General features: G+C 40.1%; 1 protein-coding gene across 1 annotated transcript; it reads right to left on the reverse strand.

Annotated features, from left to right (window-relative positions):
• Positions 1 to 327: 327 nt before the first annotated feature.
• Positions 328 to 2394, reverse strand: LOC145064003 (uncharacterized). Its single transcript, XM_079011534.1, has 3 exons — positions 1431 to 2394; positions 918 to 1208; positions 328 to 629 (listed from the first exon to the last, which is right to left on the reverse strand). Exons 1-3 carry the CDS (start codon positions 2392 to 2394, stop codon positions 328 to 330), a joined length of 1557 nt encoding a protein of 518 aa, XP_078867660.1.
• Between the last annotated feature and the right edge of the window lie 19169 nt (positions 2395 to 21563).

Below are 21563 nucleotides of genomic sequence, written 5' to 3' on the forward strand. Positions count from 1 at the left end.
TTCTTTTCCTTCTTCGATAGTTTATTTGAGTTGATGGCTGGTTGAGTGCTCTCCTCCTTGACACGTATATTCTTTAAAGGGTCCATTGGAGTTTTTGCTCCCGAATCTTGTGCTTGTGCCACCGGTGGAAGAAATTTGGCTTTGGTAGTAGGTAATTCTACTTCTCTTCCATCAACCTGCATGTCCTTATCAACCTTGAAATTCAAAATCTCCAGCACCTCCTCGTTTATACCGCACTCCTTTGCAAGTTGTTTGGCTTTGTCCCTGTTTAATTTTTCTGACAAGACTAGCTCCATAAAATCATGGTTAGTCGAGTTTAAGATTTTTTCAGCCAATGGCTGGAACCTTTTTTGCTTCATGAACATTGAAGTTGATAACTTCACCATCAAATTCCATACTTAATGTTCCGTTGTAGACATCAATTTTTGTTTTAGAAGTTTTAAGAAAAGGTCTACCCAAAAGTATGGAACTTGAACTTGGAGCGTCATCATCTCCCATATCTAAGACATAAAAATCGGTCGGGAAAACAAATTCATCAACTTGCACTAACACGTCCTCCAATACACCTTTTGTATGTACCAAAGACCGGTTGGCAAGTTGGATGATCACACCGGTTTTGCTCAATGTTCCTACACCAATTGATTTAAAAGTAGAATATGGTAGAACATTTATTGATGCACCTAGATCGAGCATGGCTCGCGGTACATAAAGATTCCCCAATTTTCATGGCACGGTAAAGACACGGGATCATTGCACTTCAGGGGCATCCTCTTTTGCAAAACCGCAGATACATTTTCCCTAACTTTTACAATTTGGTTTCCTTTCAATTTCTTTTTAGATACATAAAGATCCTTAAGGAACCTTGCATATCTAGGTACCTGCTTGATGGCCTCGAGGAGTGGGATGTTAATGTGAACTTTCTGGAACATTTTTCATAATCTCACTCTCCTCCCGTTCTTTCTTCGTGCTCTTTAATCGTTCGGGAAATGGAGCAGGTGTGGCTTTAGACTCAGTCATGAAGGGCTTCTTTTCGGTTATTTTATCTTCCTTCTTTTCTTCTTTAGTTGCCTCTTCGACCACTATTTCTTCTTCTTCTTGATCAACTGACACTTTTGGACCATCGTAGCTCTTCCCGCCTCTCAAAGTGATGGCACACACATTGTGCCTTGGGTTTGTTTCAGTTTGGACGGGCAACTTTCCTTGAGATTCTATTTTGCTTACAGAAATAGCAAGCTATGAAACATGTTTCTCTATGTTTTTTTTACTTGTTTTTGTCTCTTGTTGGAAAGTTTGGGTGCTAGTGGCCAAACTCTTCACTATGTCCTCTAAGGACATACTTGATGAACCCGCTTGTGGTGGAAAAGGTGGTCTTTGTTTGTATTGATTTGGTTGACTTGGTTGATAACTTCCCTGTTGATTTCCTCCCTAACCTTGATTGTTGTTCCATCTTTGGTCGCCCCGTGGTTGATCGTATCCTATTTGATTTGATCCGAAATAACCTCCCATGGATTTTGCTTCTTCATAATCCTCATCTTGAAGTTGAGGGCACATGTCAGTTGGGTGCCCTACATGAGTACAAATACCGCCAGGGCGGGGTTTGGGCTGCAGACCTTTATCTTTGGCTAGCATCATAACCACTTTCGTAAGCTCGGACAATTGAGCTTCAACTTGAGGAGTCTGGACTTCATTTACACCTCGGGGTGCATCCGTGTACCATTCTTCATCATGGATTGAATGTTTAAAATCTTCAGCCATGTTCTTGATTAGGTTGCGGATTTCGGTTGGAGTCTTTTCGGGTAAAGATCCGCCGCTTGAAGCATTAAGAAGTCTTCTTTCCATTAGAATCCTACCTTCAATGAAGTACTGTAGGAGCTGATACTCGGTAATCCCATGCTTTGGACAACAGGCACAAAGTTTCTTAAATCTTTCCCAATATGTGTGGAAAGCTTCTCTTTTGTGTTTCTTGATTCCGATAATTTCCATCTGTAGGGCTGAAGCTTTCATTTCGGGAAAGTACTTATCCAAGCACAACCTTTCAAGGTCTACCCAAGTAGTCACCACCCCCGGTGGGAGCTCATAGAGCCAGTCTTTGGCTGCGTCTTGCACTACGAAGGAGAATGCCCTAAGCATGATATGATCCTCCATGACATTGTGTGGTTTCATACCCACACATACTACATGGAACTCGGTTAGAAACTTGTGAGGATCTTCATTTTCCAGGCCCCTAAATGTTGGGAGTAAGTGAATGAGCCTGGATTTTAGTTCCAAGTTGGTGGCGGCTGGGTATGTGATGCAAAGAGGTTGTTGAGTAACCTCTTGTCTTGACCATTGACGGAGAGTTTGTTCGGGTAGTAGGTTTGGAGGACCTTGATTCCCTCCAGGGTTGCCTGCCATGGCTTGAGAAGTGGGTGACGTTTCTGTAGGTGAAGTGTTTAGGATATTATGACCAGGTGAAGAGGGTGGAGTGGTATTTATGGGTGAGGATGGTTGTGGTGAGAGTGATGGGCTTTCTGTATGATGCTCAAAAATGTTCATCTGGACCAACACGCCCCGTGTCCAAATAGGCTAAAATGAACACGGGTCGTGTTCAGTGAAGTCAAAGTTCCTGAAACGGTCAAACACGCCCCGTGTTGGATTTCTAGGCCAAACCCAACACGCCCCGTGTTGCCCTCTGGATGCTCATCCGAACTTGATTTTCCTAGTTCTTCTGCTCCCCGGCACCTCCATAAGCGTGCTCCAATCTCCGGTTTACCTGAAAATGACATTAAAGAGTGCAAATAAGGTTGTTCCATAAATTAACCTAAATATGATGAAATGCAATAAAAGCAAAGAACAATTATGCTAAAAACATACATAAAAAGGGCTAAAGGTTGTGCAAAAAGGTGCACAAAATGCACCTAACACACTTTCCACATGTGTTATTTAAGAAAGTTCATGAGAGAAGTTCCCGACATAATTCCAATTTCTGAATTAAGGTTGAATGAAAGCAAGAGACTAATTGAAGAACCAGAGGCAATCATTGACCGTAAGACTAAGAAGTTGCGATGCAAAATGGTCGGTTTAGTGCTTGTGCAATGGAAACACACGAATGGGCCAAATCTCACCTGGGGAAAAATGAAGAGTGACATGATGAGTTTCTATACACATTTGTTTGCTGATGTATGATTCCGAGGACGGAATCATTCCAAAGAGGAGAGAATTGTAATGCCCGTGTTTATGGGTTATGCATTAAAGACGATATAATAGTCTAAGTCAACCATTGGAACTTGTTTTGAAGTAATAAGAATGAATAGACTTAATAAAAGTTGTAGTATATGTTACAAGCATTCCGAATATATAAAGAATGCCGAAATCCGAGTTATAACGAAGAAGTTATGACCTGTCGAAGTTTCGCATAAATACGTTAAACCGAGAGCATGCATAAATAGAACGCCCAAATCTGACTTCGTATGAGGAAGTTATGATTTTTCTAAGTTTCAGCTTAGCGGTATGCAGCCCAAAGTTCGGATATGAGATCGAGTGATTTCTAGTCGAAACAATCTAAACGACAATCGAAGATCTCGTCAATAGTAGTCTAAAGGTAAAAAGGCAAACGAAAATGGACATCAGATGAAGTAGTTGTGAATTTCTAATGGAGTTTTCCAATTCCAGCCTACTAAAGAAATATAATAAAAATTAAATCAAAACTTGTCGAAGAAGTCTAAACAAGAGTTGTACATCATAATCTCACCTACACGTGCATATAAATAATGTCGAAAATGGAACTCGTATGCGAAAGATAGAAATTTCTGAAGTTCAGGGCATGAACTTCCACCACTGTCAGAGTTCACGACGTGAACAGGGTGTTCACGACGTGAACAGGTGATGGACGTCTTCCAGAGCCTAATAGATCCAAGTTGCGATGACGCACTTAATGGTGACTGAATTCACGACGTGAACATTTAAGGTTCACTACGTGAATCCAGAAATTCGACCCTATAAATAGAAACCGAAGGGCAGCCGGCCATGGTTGCTAATTCACTTACTCTCTCACTCTCTACACCCTCGCTAGCCCTCTTGAAGCACCCCCGAAGCCCCAGTATCATCCTGAAACCCAAAGCAAGTCCCGACGCTCTGAAGCTCCTAAGAAGAAAAGAGTTTTCGATCCGAAGCTCTGCCCGCGAGAAGCCCGGTGTGTGAAGATACCGGATTCATCGAAGAATTACTACTTGAAGAGCCGTAGTGCTGTCTGACAATCGTCTTATAAAGTAAGTGTATAGTCCCTTTTATCTTACACATAGATATGAAGTATTTTATAAAATACGTGCTATGTGTGTATATATTATTTGTTTATTAAGATAGATCATACATACCCGATCCGGGAATATGGATTAGGTAAGGAGGTAAATTTTAGATCCAGGAGTACGGATTATGTATTTTTGAACTATGTGTTCATCCAATAAGGTATCATGTGCATAGTCCCTTTCATGGACATGATTTTGATACAAGTATTGATTAAAGTATTATATATATATATATATATATATATATATATATATATATATGTATTTAAAATATTTGATGATATACGACGTGCGAATCAGTTATGGTTCAATATGTGTTAAGATGTGTATATATGATATTATTACTTAAAACTTTGTGTTAAGTATACACTAGTTAGCATTTCCTAAACGGAGATAGTATCGAAAATTGAGTATAAGCATTGTAGGTTTGCCTAGTGATGGGTTAAGACTTAAAAAGGGATGTTTAGTTTAATTAAGTTTGGACATTGGGTAGCCTCTTATTAAGAGTACGTGTGTGGTGAGATCGATGATCGATGTGGTACGTCCTAGGTACAGAAGTACATTTTATGTACAAAGTCCTTTTCAAAGCCCTGTGCCTTAGGTGTTGCTTGTGTCGGGGTATTATTATGTTCTCGGGTATGAGTCTTATGCATACCAGAATACTATAATGTGCCAGAAGTACTATCATGTACAAAGTCTTTTTGACACTATTGTGTGTCGGTTACGGGAGCATACGGGAGTATTCTATTAGTATTTCCCCATACTTTTTATTTTGAAAGAGCTTTGGAGTCATCGTTTTCTTTTATGAAGTGATCGGACGAGCTTCATATGTCAGTGTTTCCTTTCACGAAGTAGTTAAGGGAACTTCGTAGACAGCCTAATAAAGTGTGTCGGTAATAGATCACTACTAGGTATGTCTGGTGTTATATTGCCGGATAGGGTGAGTCTGGGGGTAAAATACCTCACGATATTCAGACCACTGCTAGGCAAAGTTCGATGTCGGATAGGGTGAGTCAGGGGGTAAAATACCTCACGATATTCGGCCACGGCTAGGCATTGTTATCTAGATAACTACCCCTGACTTAATTGTCTTGTGGTTCTTTCTTTTACGAACGAAGGTTCTTGGTGAAACTCAATCCATTCCCCTCATTTGATGTCTTTATTGATCCTCGTTTGCTGCCAGGGAATTTCCGAAGCGGCTTCGTCAGTTTGTTGTTCATATCGATTCCTTAGGCTAGATCTCGTAAGATCATTGTATAGGTTCAACATGTGGGGATCGACGGGATGGGATAGATTGTTTTATAAATATGATATATATATATATATATATATATATATATATATATATATATATATATATATGTGTGTGTGTGTGTGTTAATAATAATAGTGGTCTTCCAGGATTTAGATATACATTATTATCACATTGTTTGAACTAGGTGTTCATTGTTTGATCTAGTTGTAATCTATAGATTTATTTTCTTATAGATGTACATTGGAAGCTATGGATTTAGTGTCTTATAGATGTACGTTGGAAGCTATGGATTTAGTGTCTTATAGATGTACGTTGAGAGTATGGATTTAGTATTGTATAGACGAATATTGGTAGCTATGGAATTAGTCCATGTTGTATAAACCCTGGCGACAATGTACTTCCTGCCTATTTGACATAAATTACAGAGGAAAGCAATGTTGTCACCCCTTTGGTTGTCTATTCGACATAAATTGTTGGGGAAAGCAATGTTGTCACTCCGATGGTTGCCCTATTTGACATAAATTGCTAAGGAAACCCCGAAGCAGTATTGTCGCCCCATTGAAAAATCCTTAGACTAGGTCCCTTATAAATAGATGCTTTAGGGACGTGAAGTGAGGAATACGGGAATGGGTAATCACCTTAGAAGAATCCTTAGGAATGAATGAATGCAAGACAGATGATTATGAAGATATTTAAGAATAAATAAGATAATGGGGATGGGAAAATTTGGTTAGTTGTTTGATGTTTAAACATAATAAATTTACTTATTGTGGGTTGAAAACCGTATATGCTCACTAGGCTCCCAAACCAGACCCACTAAGTTTTTTCTATATTACACTTAGTGGAACAAGAGCATAGTTGGACGTTGACGAGGGATTTTGATTATAGGCCAGTAGTTGTAAATAACTGTTGTAAGGTCTGTATTGTACTGTTTATGCTTTTGGTATGTATCGGAACATGACATCCCGAGGTTTTGTTATTTAATGAAAATACATTTTCTTTAAGAAATGTTTTGATAAATTCTTATCATATTTTATTTTGGGAACAAATTCCGCAACACTTTTAATCAAAGGATTACTCTAATTTGATTAAAAAAGCATAAACGAAATCTATCTTTTTTGGCTGTGAAAATGGAGATGTCACACATAGGCCTATGGGCCAATGGGCTTGGCCCATTTGGGGTTTATGTCTAATCCCTCAAGTATATATAGGGATGCATGCTATGTCATTTATGTGTCGATAATTCTAGAGTGATAGGTGAATCTCTATGAAATTGTACTTGTAACCTCTGTTAGAGAACTCTGAAATAAAGAATACTCCCCTCCTGCTTGTGGACATAGGTCATCTTGATCGAACCATATAAATACTATGTCTTGTGTGCTTTTGGTTATGCTAGTTATCCGCTTTACTTCTTAACAATTGGTATCAAATCTACGGTTTGTATTTATGTTGATTGAACATGGCATCTCACATGTTTGATTTGGAGAAGTTCAAAGGTACAAATGACTTCAAATTTAGGAATAACTCACAAAACCATCATGTGACAAAAACATCCGAGAACATATTTTCACAGTTTAGCATGACACGAGGTCAAGGCCCTTTTTTCGGACATTCAGCGATAACCGTGCCTTGCGAGGTGCATTGCCCTAGTGCCAATAACCGTTAATTCCTTACCTGCGAAGAATGTACCTGAAAATACATTTGAGTCTCCACAGTTTTGCATGACAAAAAGAATGTCAAGACCCTGGGCAGAATGTTCAGCGATATTTGTTTCACGGTTGGGTGAATCACCCTAGTGTCGTGACAGTTCTTAGGTAAAGATAACTGACAAGACCAATTTTGACAATATGTACAGTTTCAAACTTTCAATTCCTTAAATATAACACTGAGAGTTAATTAGGAATAACTCACAAAACCATCCTATGACAAACTATCATAGATTTAATTACTCACTTGACAGATCGAATTTCTTAAAGTTAAATTCAGCATCTTGAAATTTTAGCTTTTAACGTATCAAGTTCGGCAGTTAATTTGGCAATTTACTCTTTAGCATAACGATGGTGAACACATTTAGTACTATATTCCTCCCTAATCCTAATTAAATCTTTATTTTGAACATCTAGTTTTTCTTTAAGAGGCTTGTTTACTTTCTTAATTTCATAGATTTCAGTTTTAAGATCGAAAACCTCTCTATCTAATAACTCATTATGCTCACGATATTTATTAACCTTATCAATGCAAGATTTAGAGCATGAAATTTCACTAACCTCTTTGGTGGTAGGAGTAGTGGAAAGTTTGAAACAGTACCACTCTAATGCCAGTGAGAGTTAATTAGGTATAACTCACAAAACAATCCTATGACAAAAACTTCTGAGAACATATTTTCACAGTTTAGCATGAGACGAGGTCAAGGCCCTTTTGCGGGACATTCATCGATAACCGTGCCTTGCGAGGTGCGTCGCCCTAGTGCAATTAACCATTAATTCCTTACCTGCGAATGTATCCGAGAATAAATTTGACTCTCCATAGTTTTGCATGACAAAAGGAATGTCAAGACCCTGTGCAAAATGTTCAGCGATATCTGTTTCCCGGTTGGGTGAATCACCCTAGTGTCGTGACAGTTCTTAGGTAAAGATAACTGACAAAACCAATTTTGACAATCTGTACAGTTTCAAACGTTCAATTCCTTAAATATGACAGTTGTTTAGAAAGAAACTACCTGACTGACAATTTGTACGGTTTCATGCCTTCAATTCCATGTGAAAGTAGTATGAAGTGAAATTTCGTCAATTCCTTTCAAGATCTCTTTTTTTGCACAGAAAATTCCGACATGGTCTCCTTGAGTCTCTTCTTCTTTTGAATTCGCATTTTAAGACAAATTAAATTTTGAGATAAAAATAAAAATAAAATAAACTTAGCACACAATAAAAATAACTAAGAATAAAAATAAAATTAAAATATGCTCAAAAATAGTAAAAATATTTTTGGATTTTTGGATATTATGATTTTGTTTGATTTTATTTCTCCCCCTAAATTTGCGCATAGAGGGAAAATATGAACAAATTTAACAAAAACAAAAAATAAAATACAAAATGTACAAAACAAAAAACTTTTAGTCTTGAAAATGAATCATTTTAAGAAAACTCACAATCACATCAAAATGAGCTTTTCCAAAAGGTTTTGTAAACAAATCGGGCACATTATTATCAGTGTGGATTTTTTTCCAAATGAATGAGTTTACGCTCAAAACGGTCTCATATAAAATGGACTTTAATATCTATGTGTTTGGTTTTAGAATGTTGAACTGGATTTTTAACAATTTGAATGGCAACATCATTATCACAGAAGATAGGAGTGTCAAGAAAATCCAAACCATAATCTTGCAGTTGATATTGCATCCAAATGACCTGAGAACAACAAGCAAATGTAGCAACATATTTAGCCTCAGCTGTTGAAGTGGACACAGTTTTTTGTTTCTTGCACTGCCACGAGATCAATCTATCTCCCAAGAATTGACAACCAGCACTTGTAGATTTCTTGTCAATGTCACAACCTCCATAGTTGCTGTCAGTAAAAGCATAAAGATCAAATTATGATTTTTAGGATACCAGAGACCCAATTTAGGTATCCCTTTCAGGTACCTAAAAATTCGTTTGACAGCAATTAAATGAGAAATTTTAGGATTAGCCTGATGGCACGCGCATTGACATACTGCAAAGAGTATATATGGTCTGCTACCGGTCAGATACATCAAAGAACCAATCATGGATCGATATAGAGTTTGATCAACCGGTTCTTCGTCTGGATCTGGTGTTAACAGTGGTCGTTCAGCCATGGGAGTAAAAGCATTTTTAGCATCCTTGAATCCAAATTTCTCCAACATGTCATCAACATATTTTCCATGATGCAGTAGAATGCCTGAAGAATCCTAACGCACTAGCAATCCTAGAAACATTGTCATTTCGCCTAGAGAACTCATCTCAACCCTCATCATCATGACCATTTCAAAATATTTGCATAATTCATCATTTGTTGACCCAAAAATGATATCATCCACATAGATTTGAACAACAATAAGGTCTACCTTCACTCTTTTGATGAACAACGTCTGATCGATCGTGCCTCTTATGTACCCATAAGTTAAAAGATGCTCTGTCGAAGTGGCATAAAACGCTTGAGGGGCTTGATGAAGACCATAAAGTGCCTAGATGAAGACCATAAAGTGCCTTCCGGGAAGCCCTAGTCACATGGTGTAAGCGCGGTAAAGTGCCTTATAGAGGGATAGTGTGTTATACTCTGGATTGGTGTATTCTCTTGTGTTATAGTATAGTAAGCTTTTAGTATAGTATGTAGAGTGTTCTCTTATATGTGCATTAACTTGTAATAAAAGCAGTTATAGTGAATATAGTAGTAGTAGAGATAACGAGCAGTAGTCTTGACTATACCTATTATAGTTAACTAGAGTGTGTGAATTTCTGCCTTTGATCAACAAAGGTATTGAATAAGATGAAAACTTTCATATCTAACACAAATATATATGATATATATAACTAAGAAATCAACGACAGTCGGACGGATAACAGATACCTTAAGACCACATCAAACAAGAACAGGAAATAAGGCGGGCTATCGGTCCTAAGTCCTTCAAGTCTTACTTATATAAATATATTAGTGTAGATATATTTTAAAAGAAAAGTAGTTTAAACACAGTTTGAAAATAGTTTAACAACAATTTAATCTTAAAAACGCATTTGATAATTATTTAAAACAATTTTATTAGTAAGTAGCTAAAAGTATAGAAAAATCCCATTTTGCTGGTAAATTGTGAATCACATATGATTTAATAATAAAACTTGTAGCATTATAGTTGTATCCCCCCCCCCCTAAAACATGTAAAAACATTTAAAAAGGTTCATTAAGGGGTATGAACTCACCTGAAATGAGTAAATCGGGTGGAAGTGTCGAATGAGCGTTTGGTGTCAAGTAAAGACTTGTACACCCTTTATGACCCTAGTAACATATAAAGACATATGTTTACAAGCAATTAGTGATTTAAACTCTAATTAAACACATGTAGACATCCTAATGTGAATAAAAGCTTTATGGTTGAGTGCTAGAAGGCTAAAGGGTTGCAAGGAAGGAGTTTTAGGCCTCACTATGGAGTTTACTCCTCATAAACCCACCTTTGGTGAGTTTACGGCTGTGAGACCACCTCCGCCATGAGTTTACGGCCGTAAACTCATGGGAGGAGTGTAATTGAGTAATTTCAAGCCTCTTGTGGTTCTATAAGTGATTCTAAGGTAATATACAAGGCTATAGGGGTGTTTAGGGTTCCAAAAGAGTACTCCCTGGGAGTTTACAGTCCTAGGACCACTCCTTGGGAGTTTACGGTCGTAAGCCCCATGGCTTAGGCCGTGAACTCTTGTGCACCCTCCAATCTTCGATTTTGAGGTCCTTGGCTCATTCCTAACAAGTTCTAGTGAGGGTATAAGGCTTCTTAGGGATTTAAAGGGTCATTTGGCATGGTTTAAGGGAGTTTACGGTCTAATCATATGCTTGGGCTGTAAACTCTTATTTTCCCTTCAAATGATGATGTTTGGGTGTTCCAAGTCCGAAATGGTAAGTCCCTAAGTCATATCTTAAGCCTAAATGTGGTTTGGAAAGGTTTTAGGCTTGATTTGCATGTTTAGAGGGAGTTTACGGTCTAAGCATATGCTTGGGACGTAAACCCTCTTTCAAGCCCTAAAACTTGTTAATTCAAGGCTCAAACACTTCTAGGTTTAACCCAAAACTAGTTTCTAAGCCTAAAGGAGAGAGTTTTGGGCATTTTTGGCACCATTTTAGGGGTTCACGGCCTAAGGAGGTTCTTAGGCCCTAAACTCCTTATTTTCAGCCTTCTTGCATGATTTTTGAGCTATAACAACAAGAAATGATGTTTAGAACAAGTTAGGGTAAGGGAACTTACGTTTTGGAGGCGGAAACTTGCGGTTTTGAGATGAAATCGGACTTGAGGAGAGAGAGTAGAGAGAGAAAGTGTGTCTACTGTGTAAAAAGTTCTAAAGAGTGTCCACCCACCTTTATATAGGGCTTGGGTGTTGTACCCGGTATACAACTACCCGATACTTATGTTTAACGGGGTTTAAAGTTTTTACCTGGTTGAATGGTCGTAAATAAAAATAAACTTTTTCCAATTAAATGGAAAGATAATTTACGTTTTTTTATTTATTTTACTACGACGATAATAACATAACATGAAAATAAAATAGAACATTTATTTATTTGTCGACCCCAAATTAACGGAACTTTTATAAAATAGAATATTCTATTAACGGAAATGGGTTATAATGACGGAATAAATTTTGGGTTGTCACATCATCCCCCCGTTAAGGAAATTTCGTCCCGAAATTTAGAATTCAAGTAGTTAAGTTATTACAGTACTACTAATCAAAGAGGTGGGGATATTTGAGTTTCATTTGATCCTCGCGTTCCCAAGTGAACTCCGGTCCTCGTTTGGCGTTCCATCGAACCTTCACAATTGGGATGCGGCTTTGCTTCGTTCGTTTGACCTCCCAATCCATAATCTCCGTAGGCTCTTCCACAAAGTTGAGGCTCTCGTTGACTTCGATCTCGTTGAGTGGGATAACGAGAGTCTCGTCGGACAGGCATTTCTTCAAGTTTGAGACATGGAAGGTAGGATGTATGTTACTTAGCTCGCGGGGTAGGTTGAGTTTATAAGCTACGGGGCCGATTCTAGCGAGAATCTCGAAAGGCCTTATGTACCTTGGGTTCAGCTTTCCACGCTTTCCAAAGTGTATCGTGCCCTTCATGGGTGAGACTTTCCAAAGGACTCGGTCTCCCACCTGGAATTCGAAAGGTTTTCTTCGTTTGTCTGCGTAGCTTTTCTGTTGATCCCTAGCGGCTTTTAATCGTTCGCGAATCTGCACAATCTTCTCGGTCGTTTCTCGAATGATCTCTGGATCCGTGAGAGTGCTGTCAGGAACCCATCCTCTAGCTAACTGAGTTTCACCCACCTCAGCCCAGCACAGAGGGGATATGCACTTCTGACCGTAGAGGGTCAAATGGAGCTGCCTTGATGCTCGTATGATAACTATTGTTGTAGGAAAACTCCACCAGGGGTAAGTGTGTATCCCACTCTTTACCAAAGTCAATCACACAGGCTCGCAGCATATCCTCTAAGGTTTGGATCATCCTCTCACTTTGTCCGTCAGCCTACGGATGGTAGGCTGTACTCATGTCCAGCCTCGTCCCTAATGCTTTTTGCAGTGATTGCCAAAATCTCGAAGTAAACCTACTATCTCTATCAGAGATAATAGATACAGGGACACCATGCAGTCGTACTATATCCTTAATGTATGTTCTTGTGAGTTTCTCCATCTTGTCTGTTTCTTTGATGGGTAGGAAGTGTGCGGACTTGGTCAGTCTGTCGACGATGACCCATATGGTATCCAGCCCACCCGTTGTCTTGGGTAGCTTAGTTATGAAATCCATAGTGATCCGCTCCCACTTCCATTCTGGTATCTCCGGTTGTTGGAGAAGACCTGATGGCTTCTGGTATTTGACCTTGACCCTTGCGCAAGTAAGGCACTTACTCACGAAGGTAGCAATCTCTGCTTTCATGTTAGGCCACCAGTATAGCTTTTTGAGATCCAGATACATCTTATCTGAACCTGGGTGAACGGAGTATCGAGTGTTATGTGCTTCCTTCATGACCAAGTCTCTGAAACCACCGTGGCGCGGAGTCCAGATTTGGTCCATGAGATAATAGGCTCCGTCACTCTTGACCTCCAACTTCTTATCCATTCCACACAGGGATTCTACCGCCACATTCTCAGGCTTTAAGGCTTCAAGATGAGCCTCCTTAATCTGTGCGGATAGATGTGAATGGATAGTCATTGTTAATGACTTGACTCTTCGACCAAAATACTCTTTTCTACTTAGTGCTTCTGCTACCACATTGGCTTTCCTCGGGTGATAACGAATCTCGCAGTCGTAATCATTGAGTAGTTCGACCCACCTTCGTTGTCTCATATTGAGCTCCTTCCAGTTTAGTATGTGTTGGAGGCTTTTATGATCAGTGTATATTATGTTCTTCGTTCCATACAGGTAATGTCTCCAGATCTGTAGAGCGAATACAATTGCCCCTAACTCGAGGTCGTGAGTGGTGTAGTTAACCTCATGTGTCTTCAGCTGCCTTGAGGCATAGGCGATGACCATACCCCGTTGCATCAAGACACAACCGAGCCCTTGGTTCGATGCATCGCAGTATACCACAAAATCTTCTGTCCCTTCGGGAAGGGATAATACCAGTGCGGTGCATAGGGCTTGCTTCAGGGTCTGGAATGCCTTCTCCTGTTTCTCTTCCCAATCGAATGTCACGCCTTTCTGTGTCAATGTGGTGAGAGGTTTCGCAATTCGAGAGAAGCTCTGAATGAATATGCGGTAGTAGCCAGCGAGGCCTAGAAATTGACGAATTTATGTAGACGTCTTCGGTGCTGACCAGTTCTCTATAGCTTTAATTTTGGATGGGTCCACGTGGATTCCTTCCTCACTAACCACGTGTCCTAAGAATTCAACCCTCCGGATCCAAAATTCGCACTTAGATAACTTCGCGTATAACTTCTCCGATCGCAGGGTTTCTAGGACTCGTCGCAGATGATTCCTATGTTCTTCCTCACTCCGAGAGTAGACGAGTATATCATCAATAAAGACAATGATGAACTGATCTAAGTATGGACGACATACCCTATTCATCAAGTCCATGAACACTGTGGGTGCGTTAGTCAGTCCAAAGGGCATCACTACGAACTCGTAGTGTCCGTAATGAGTTCGGAAGGCTGTCTTCGAAACATCCTCCTCAAGCACTCGTAACTGGTGATACCCGGACCTAAGATCAATCTTGGAAAATTAACTTGCCCCTTGCAGTTGGTCGAATAGGTCGTCTATACGGGGAAGAGGGTAGCGATTTTTGACCGTGAGTTTGTTGAGCTCCCTATAGTCGATGCACATACGGAATGATCCGTCCTTCTTCTTCACGACCAAGACCGGGGCACCCCAGGCTGAGAAACTCGGTCTTATAAAGCCCTTGCTAAGAAGCTCGTTAAGTTGACCAGACAGTTCTTGCATCTCTGCAGGCGCTAAACGATAGGGCGACTTAGCTACAGGGGTAGCTCCTGGGACTAGGTCGATTCTGAACTCAACTTGACGTTTGGGAGGTAAACCTGGAAGGTCCTCTCGAAAGACATCAGGGAAATCGCATACAACAGGAATGTCTTTTAGATCTCTCGCTTTCTGGCTCGTGTCGACGACATGTCCAAGGAATGCGTGATATTCCTTACGTAAGTACTTCTGAGCTTGAATACTGGAGATTAGACGAAGGCTCGTACCGGGTTTGTCTCCGTAGATCAACAGATTTTCGTTATTTGATATATTTAGGCGGATGGTTTTTCAAAACATAGAATATCAACGCGATGAAGACTCAACCACTCCATGCCAACAATGACATCGAAACTCTTGATTGAGACTGGTATGAGGTCGATTGGGAACGAATGGTCATCTAACGTGAGGGTACAACCTATGTAAATTTCGTTAGAACTTTCTGTCTTTCCGTTAGCCATTTCTACGATGAATGTTTCTTTTAGTGGTTGTGGGGATTGCTTAAGTAAGTGTTTAAAGTTTTGGTTTATGAAGCTTCTTTCTGCACCACTATCGAATAAGACACAGGCATAAGAGTTGTTGAGAAGGAACACACCCGTGACTACTGTGGGGTCCGCTATTGCTTCGTTGTGGCTGATAGCGAGTAGTCTTCCTGTTCCTCCCGCATTCCCAGCCTTCGGATAGTTTTTCTTGGAATGGCCAGCTTCCCCGCAGCCATAGCAGGCCTGGCTCACTCCCGAACTGGGGACTTGGGAGATAGGTTTGGGTTGGGATCTGCAAAACCGGACTGTATGACCCTTCTGGCCACAGTTGGTGCATTGCAACTCACGGCAGGGGCCGTTGTGATGGAAGGGGCACTTGGGGCACTTGGGCAGTTTCCCAACATAGGTTTTTGCTGGTACCGGGGTAGCAGGAGTGGTGGCAGCAAGGACAGCCACGATTTGTTGATCTTTGGAGGAGTTTTGAGTTTTCTTGCCCTTCTTCTGATCCCAACGCTTCTTCTTTTTGTCGGTTGACTTGGGCGGTGCAGTGGCAGTTATGGTTGCTGTAGCTGGAGTGGAAGGAGTTTCATGATCAATCAACTTGTGGGCCAACTACTTGGCGCTATCAAAGGTCGCGGGATGGGAAGATAGAACATTTCCTTGATACAGGGGCACTAAACCCCAGATGTATCGTTCGATTTTCTTGCTCTCAGAAGGAATCATGTTAGGGCACATAGCTACCAGGTCGCAGAACCTGGCCGTATAAGCACTATGTCTGTTCCCTTCATCTTGAGGTTCCAAAGTTCCTCTTCAAGCTTCTGAACCTCCCCTCTAGGACAGTACTCCTTTCTCAGTAGGTCCTTCAGTGTGTCCCAGCCCACGGCATTGGTTGTTACTTGAGAGAGTGAATTGACATGGCCATTCCACCATGTCAGGGCCCTTTTGGTGAAGGTGGCAGCAGCGAACTTGATTTTACTTTCTTCGGGGCATGAGCACATCTCAAAAACGGCTTCGGCTCTCTCGATCCATTGGGACAGAGCAAGGATTCCTACGGTGCCATTGAAAAATGTGGGTTTACAGTTCATGAAATCTTTATAGGTACACCCCTGTGTATGTGAGGGAATTTCACCATGTCTAGAGTTGGTGCCCATTCCGGCTCCACTAGCATCGCCAGAATTCATTTGGGCCATGGCTGCCGTCACAGCTGCGGTCACAGCTGTTTGAAACAGCACTAGATCGAACTGCGGAGGAGGAGGTGGAGGAGGTGGGGTTTGAGTTGCTGACCTGCCTCTGTTTGGGCGCTTGCAAGGAAGCATCTTTCACTGAAAGTTAATAGGGATGATGACAATAGTAAGAGTCTATTGCAAATATGATAAGAGTGTTTCATGGACTAAATCAACATAGTCCGAAAATCAGAGAGAAATTCATAGCAATAGAGTAGTTAACTGCCAATTTACTGGTATTAATGATGTAATACAAGTTTGGGAAAAGTGACCTAACAGTAGGCCTTACATCAACTATAAGGAAAATATTGGCAGTCTAGAGGCCTAATTAGAGTACTTTCAAAGTTAGGAATGTTTACAGGCAAGTGCTCTACTGAGCATAGAAAAGAAAAGGCTATTCCTTAAACAAAAGAGTGAGATGTTTTGACATCTTCTATTGGCGACGGGTACCCATTGGGCGAACCCTCAAATCAGCTAGTTGGCACATAACTTCCTGAAGATGTCGTTCATGAGCCCTCTGACGTGCTCGGAGTTCCCTAACTTTGGCTCGGGATGTAGCTAGCTGTTGCTGCAGAGCCTCGTTGGTCCTCCTCGTCCTATCCATAGCTTCTTCAAGTTGGCGGATGCGAACAGTGTTGAGATTTGAGTTGGCATCCACTTCTACAACTCGGCCAATGGCTGCTTGACCTTGCTCAACGTTCCTGGCAATCCTGCGGACCATGATGGGCAGAACTCGGTCCGCTGATCCTCCCTCGCTTATGTTGTAGAAACTTCGGTCTCCATTGTAAGGTAAAGGCTGACCCTGCTCCTCGCTCCATTGGTTCAAGGTTATTGCCCACATGGGAGTGGGGCCTTGAAATGTCGGACGGGGGTTGGGGTTTGGAGCTTTAGGGGGTAGGTTGTTAACTTCTGGCTCGGAGCTAGAGCTATCCGAAAAGCCTTCTGCATGGTGATCATCCAACGGGATCGGGTGATAATCTTCTGGCTCCTCATCGAGCCACCCTCCATTGCCTTGGTTTGGATAATACGGATCGTCGGGATGGTGGAAGCCAGCCATGCTATCTACGCGAGAATGGGGAAAGAAAGGTTAATAGACATACTAATCTAGGATACTTATAAGATGGATCGTTATTAGTCGACCCAATACTTGCGTAGTGCATACCAATTACATGTAACCGAAGCAAGATAGTCTTTCGAATAAGCAACCCTAACTTCAGATCCCCAATCAAACAAGAACAAGAAATGAAGCAAAGGCCACAGATTCTGAGTCTATAGCGCCCTAGTCACATGTAACTGTGGTGTATCCACTTAGCAACTATTGTCCTACTAGTAACGACCCTTTTAGTTCTCACATATGTAGTTAGTAGAATACAGAATACTCCTATAGTATTCTTGTCCTAATGTTCTGGTGGTAGTGTTGGTATGTTTTTAGACTTGTTGCAACACCACAATCGCTCTTAGGCACATGCTAGTCACTACTGGATAAATGTAGTTGATCAGGCTACATCCCCCCAGATGTGACTATATGTCTCTAAGTTTAACTGTGCTGCTCAACAATCTTTATACTTTTGTTCTGTTCTAGTAAGATACTGACCCTTTTGTAGTGGTGAATGTATATATATATATATATATATATATATATATATATATATATATACTTAATTAAATATTTTAGTAATTATAAGTATATATTCTTGGTCAAAGTGTTTTAGTCCCGAAGTGTTTATAGTTCGTATATCTTTTATAGGTTGATATACTTGATTCTCTATAAACAATGCTCTGATACCAATCTGTCACACCCCAAAACCGAGAACGGCGGAATACGTTCTGGGGTGGAGGACGTCATGTATAGTATCATAACAATTGCATAATAGTAAAAACAAGTGACAACAACCATTGCATTTATATAGTAAGTTTAATTACAAAACGTGTTCTGTACAGTTTAATAGACACCAAAAGTATAACAAAATAAAAGATGGGTCTTGTATATGCTCCATCCTCTCCAAAAGTTGCACCAGTACCTGTCTATCTTTGACCTGAGGATACAAGTTATTTTGAAAACGAGTATCAGCATATAGTTGGTGAGTTCATAAGAATTTAGTGGCGTTGTTTGTGTAAAAGAGTTTTACGAACATGTAATATAAAAACTGAAACTTATGCTTGTGAGTAGTAGAAATCCCTAGAAAATCCTATATTTTCCATAAATGTACATTTGTAAGTTAAATCCTTTGAGTGTGTAAAAGTATTATCATTGAAACCTTCAGTTATAAAAGTCCAGTAATAAATCTCATTTGATTAACATAGCTTAAGAAATGTTATGCCTGCTAACAGTAGTAGTGGTGCAACTTCAGTTAGTAATAGATACTTATTTACTTCGGGATATTAGCTTAGACTTTAAGTCTTAGTGTATTAATTTAGATATAGGTGTAACCCTTCATGTAACCAACTGTATGATAATAGAGAGCCTGATGACCTTCCCGGTCATACGTAGTGTAGTGAAGTAGTGCCACGCCTTGGCCTGGTCGGCTCGAACTGTAGTTAACAGTCGGGATGTAATAGCGTCCGTCCTGTATAGATCTATACATGTAGTGTTGCTTTCCTTCCGGGAAGCCCTGGTCACATGGTGTAAGCGCGGTAGAGTGCCTTATAGAGGGATAGTGTGTTATACTCTGGACTGGTGTATTCTCTTGTGTTATAGTATAGTAAGCTTTTAGTATAGTATGTAGAGTGTTCTCTTATATGTGCATTAACTTGTAATAAAAGCAGTTATAGTGAGTATAGTAGTAGTAGAGATAACGAGCAGTAGTCTTAACTATACCTATTATAGTTAACTAGAGTGTGTGAATTTCTGCCTTTGATCAACAAAGGTATTGAATAAGATGAAAACTTTCATATCTAACACAAATATATATGATATATAACTAAGAAATCAACGACAGTCGGACGGATAACAGATACCCTAAGACCACATCAAACAAGAACAGGAAATAAGGCGGGCTATCGGTCCTAAGTCCTTCAAGTCTTACTTATATAAATATATTAATGTAGATATATTTTAAAAGAAAAGTAGTTTAAACACAGTTTGAAAATAGTTTAACAACAATTTAATCTTCAAAACGCATTTGATAATTATTTAAAACAATTTTATTGGTAGGTAGCTAAAAGTATAGAAAAATCCCTTTTTGCTGGTAAATTGTGAATCACATATGATTTAATAATAAAACTTGTAGCATTATAGTTGTATCCCCCCCCCCCTAAAACATGTAAAAACATTTAAAAAGGTTCATTAAGGGGTATGAACTCACCTGAAATGAGTAGATCGGGTGGAAGTGTCGAATGAGCGTTTGGTGTCAAGTAAAGACTTGTACACCCTTTATGACCCTTGTAACATTTAAAGACATATGTTTACAAGCAATTAGTGATTTAAAATCTAATTAAACACATGTAGACATCCTAATGTGAATAAAAGCTTTATGGTTGAGTGCTAGAAGGCTAAAGGGTTGCAAGGAAGGAGTTTTAGGCCTCACTATGGAGTTTACTCCTCATAAACCCACCTTTGGTGAGTTTACGGCTGGGAGACCACCTCCCCCATAAGTTTACGGCCGTAAACTCATGGGAGGAGTGTAATTGAGTAATTTCAAGCCTCTTGTGGTTCTAGAAGTGATTCTAAGGTAATATACAAGGCTATAGGGTGTTTAGGGTTCCAAAAGAGTACTCCCTTGGAGTTTACAGTCCTAGGACCACTCCTTGGGATTTTACGGTCGTAAGCCCCATGGCTTAGGCTTTGAACTCTTGTGCACCCTCCAATCTTCGATTTTGAGGTCCTTGGCTCATTCCTAACAAGTTCTAGTGAGGGTATAAGGCTTTTTAGGGGTTTAAAGGGTCATTTGGCATGGTTTAAGGGAGTTTGAGGTCTGATCATATGCTTGGGCTGTAAACTCTTATTTTCCCTTCAAATGATGATGTTTGGGTGTTCCAAGTCCGAAATGGTAAGTCCCTAAGTCATATCTTAAGCCTAAATGTGGTTTGGAAAGGTTTTAGGCTTGATTTGCATGTTTAGAGGGAGTTTACAGTCTAAGCATATGCTTGGGCCGTAAACCCTCTTTCAAGCCCTAAAACTTGTTGATTCAAGGCTCAAACACTTCTAGGTTTAACCCAAAACTAGTTTCTAAGCCTAAAGGAGAGAGTTTTGTGCATTTTTGGCACCATTTTAGGGGTTCACGGCCTAAGGAGGTTCTTAGGCCGTAAACTCCTTATTTTCAGCCTTCTTGCATGATTTGTGAGCTATAACAACAAGAAATGATGTTTAGAACAAGTTAGGGTAAGGGAACTTATGTTTTGGAGGCGGAAACTTACGGTTTTGAGATGAAATCGGACTTGAGGAGAGAGAGTAGAGAGAGAAAGTGTGTCTAGTGTGTAAAAAGTTGTAAAGAGTGTCCACTTACCTTTATATAGGGCTTGGGTTGAAACCTTGAAGAAATTTCATGATCCACCGCTTGTGAAGAGACTGGAAGATTCATAATCTTCTCTACCCTGCCTGTGGCTGAATCACTTTTATCAGATGATCGGAAGTCGTACGAAGTACTCACCACATACTCATCAGGAATTCTCTCAAGAAAGAGAAAATCCATAAAAGAAGAATCAAAAGGTTCTGCAAAGTCAGAGGTGATATTTTCAGTAGAGGCGGCATTTTCTTCCAAAACCGGTGAATCGTCAGCCTTTTCTAGAGATTCAGCAGGTGTGTCATCATTTACTGGTATAGGATCCGGAATCTCATCATTCATGCTTGTATTTTCATCCTGTAGTATCAATGGCTTCATAGGTTCAGCAATGATCACTTCTTCTTCATCATCCCTACTTGATACACATGAATTTGGACGGGAACCTGAAACATTATCAGAAAACACATAAAATGGTTTAAAGAATTCAGCATAATCAAATAGCCAATCAGGTCCGACTCGCATATTTGTTTTGTTTTCTTCTATCCAACAGACATCAAAGGACTCCACGATCTTCTTGCTAGCTTTACTGTATACCCGATAAGCAGTGTGTCCAGCATACCCGACGAAGTAGCAGTCATCGGCCTTAGAATTAAACTTTGGAGTGTAGCATACCTGAAGAAAATGAGCAACAGTTGGTTTGTGAC

This window comes from Lactuca serriola, chromosome 7 (genome assembly GCF_051521515.1).
Source record: "Lactuca serriola cultivar US96UC23 chromosome 7, Lser_US96UC23_V15, whole genome shotgun sequence".
Taxonomy (NCBI): Eukaryota; Viridiplantae; Streptophyta; class Magnoliopsida; order Asterales; family Asteraceae; genus Lactuca; species Lactuca serriola.